General features: G+C 34.1%; 1 protein-coding gene across 1 annotated transcript in view; it reads left to right on the top strand.

Moving 5' to 3' along the window:
• The window catches only part of LOC106884152 (protein-cysteine N-palmitoyltransferase HHAT), a 190,517-nt gene that overhangs the window by 22,532 nt on the left and 165,002 nt on the right, over positions 1 to 2,983 (top strand). The window contains exon 2 of the mRNA XM_052973781.1: positions 941 to 1,100. Coding sequence (XP_052829741.1) covers positions 947 to 1,100 — 154 coding nt within the window. The 5' untranslated portion in view covers positions 941 to 946. The remainder of the gene's footprint in view (positions 1 to 940; positions 1,101 to 2,983) is intronic.

Genomic DNA, 2,983 nt, shown 5'->3' with positions numbered 1-2,983 from the left:
GCATTATCATCTCCTGCTTCTTTCAGTTATCTGACTGCGGCCATGCCGGAGCTCTGCCTTTGGGGAATTTTATTCGAACAGATAAACCCTAGTATTTATTTTCTTTCTTAAGTAATTGTGGTGTTTGTTTTATCGGTGTCTTTTGCCGAACCTCTAAGATACAGGGACGTAAACCCAAGTATTGGGAAAGAATATATTTGCTGCTGAAGATAGCTTTATACCATTCTGTCTATCAATTATATACCAATATAATGATGCAACGACTATAAAACTTGAAACACGTGTACTGCGGAATCCTTTGTGTTCTGTTTTTATTTTTATGTTTTTAATTTTTTTTTTTTTATATATATATATATATATATATATATATATACACTTGCATATAACCCCAAAACATAAAGAGCTGGATGAAATGTCACTAATCAGTTTATCCAACTTGTTAATGATTCTACCTTTCCACTGCCTTATTTCTTGAGGTCATATTAAGGCCATAGTGACAGAGACAAAAACAAAACAAAACAAGTGTATGCAATACCTGAAAGTGATGGGGAATATAATTGCTTTCTGTAGTGATTGGAAAGTAAGACAGATGGGTTAAACATCAGAAATGACAGTATTTTTCTAAAAAAACCCAGTAAATACATATCCAACAACAACGACTCCATAATATATTTTGGGAAAATGCGTTTACTGTATTTTAACGTGTATAAGGATCTCCCTAATTTCTTGGGCTTAAAATTTGGAAAAAAGCTTTTGTAAAGGATTATAATACTATCCATGTATAAGAAACTCTCATATTTTTTAACCTAATTTTTGACAAAAAAGGGTTCCTTACCCATGTTAAAATACGGTAATTATTTTGAATGTATTTTAAAAAACAATATAATTTTGTTAATTTTATTTTATAATCCTAATTTTGTTATTTTACTTCTAATTTCAGATCACAATGAGTCATTTGGACCCTACAACTTTGAAGCAAGTGTCTTACTATGCCCGAGGTCTACATGCTCCACTGCCTACTTTAGAAATAATTCTATATGTTATTACAATGACAACAGCTGTGATTTTTATATGTATGGCTGTTCTTTTGGCCTCACTTGGTAATTCAATTTTATTTGTTTCTATTTAGTTCTATAACCTTTTTGTTCTCTGGAGCTGTCCAACTCATGCCAGCATGGAAAACAGCCGTTAAATGATGATGGTGATGATGATAATGATGATGAGGATGGTGATGATGGTGATGATGATGATGATGATGGTGGTGGTGGTGGTGGTGGTGGTGGTGGTGGTGGTTGCTGTTGTTATTGTTTCAAAAAGTGTAAATTCAAGTATTTCCTGTTTCTTGAAACACAAGTTGGCTGGATGGAAGATGTTTCGATTATTTTGTATGCCTCCATTATCATTTAACTAATTAGTTGAGCTAATGAGAGATCCTATATGTATTTGCTTGACCTGCTAGAAATAACAGCCAAATTTCACTCAGATTCCACTTTACCATCTTAAAGGAGAAACGCAGTGTATAATGTATACCAAGATAGGGTCACTTGGGACTAAAGAGCAACAAAAACTAAAAGCTGACAGCTAGAGATTCACAGAAATATTCTTCCTTGTGAGATTGAAGCTCAGTTGTAATGAACTAAAGGACTATTGTTCATAAAGGAGTTGAAACCACGTTAGAAATAATACGTTATACCTCTATGTAACACACAATTCTATTCATCTTAGCTTGCCTGACTGACAAACAGGTTCCACTGTAATTCACATTTGCTGTGAAATTTTTAATAACATTTAAGAAGCTTTTTATGTAATGTGTTGTTAGTTTTCTATTTGTTAAGGTCTAATGTGTAATATTCTGACACAGACAAATTAATTACAAGGTGTTTCAGTTATGTTTTTTATAATATCCATATCTGCTTAACGGCTTAGTTAGAGAGAAGTTTTGTGAAAAAGTGTTGGTAATTTTATAGTATTAGAGTAAAAGTTCTGATGGTTAAATTCTAATCTCAGATATTTTTACTTTAATCTGAATAACTTGGAAAGAGTTAATACAGTATAGCATGGATAATTATAGATAGGTTTCAACTAATTGTCTGCATCAATATCGTAACAGTACAACCAGTTATTTGACAGTATTTCTTGTTTTGAGTGAAACTGTCATTTTGCTTTCTTTACAGATAATTGATTTTAGGAGAGCCAGTATCAGTGTTGTTGGAAAACAAAGAAACAAATTTGATCTATAAAATAAGATGCACTGTTCTTTCTTTTCAGACCAACAGAGACATCAGAATTGAGTATATATGTATTTTTTAATCTGGGAAGCAATGCTGGTAGCTATGATCTACTGAAGTTAAGAATAAGGTCAAGATGAAGTCAAAAAGTACTGGAGGGGAAAAAGAAATATTTACTAGATGCAGTCAGACATGTTAACTGCCACATGTACCACTGGTGGTTCATCACAAACTCCACGCAACTGCCATATGCATCAATGATGGTACATTCTCATAATTTGAGAAAAATATCTTATTCTGTATTTTTGACATGGTTTTGAGGATATTTAAATAACATGAATGCTAAATATCAAAGTTTAATTATGAAATAGGAGTAGGAGTGGCTGTGTGGTAAGTAGCTTGCTTACCAACCACATGGTTCCGGGTTCAGTCCCACTGCGTGGCAACTTGGGCAAGTGTCTTCTACTATAGCCTTGGGCCGACCAAAGCCTTGTGAGTGGATTTGGTAGACGGAAACTGAAAGAAGCCTGTCGTATATATGTATATATATATATGTATGTGTGTGTTTGTGAGTCTGTGTTTGTCCCCCCAACATCGCTTGACAACCAATGCTGATGTGTTTTTCCCCGTAACTTAGCGGTTTGGCAAAAGAGACCGATAGAATAAGTACTAGGCTTCCAAAGAATAAGTCCTGCGGTCGATTTGCTCAACTAAAGGTGGTGCTCCAGCATGGCCACAGTCAAATGACTGAAACA

Source organism: Octopus bimaculoides, chromosome 16 (assembly GCF_001194135.2).
Source record: "Octopus bimaculoides isolate UCB-OBI-ISO-001 chromosome 16, ASM119413v2, whole genome shotgun sequence".
NCBI classification, from domain to species: domain Eukaryota; kingdom Metazoa; phylum Mollusca; class Cephalopoda; order Octopoda; family Octopodidae; genus Octopus; species Octopus bimaculoides.
The sequence above is the reverse complement of the archived record's forward strand: the minus strand, read 5'-3'. Positions and strand labels throughout refer to the sequence as shown.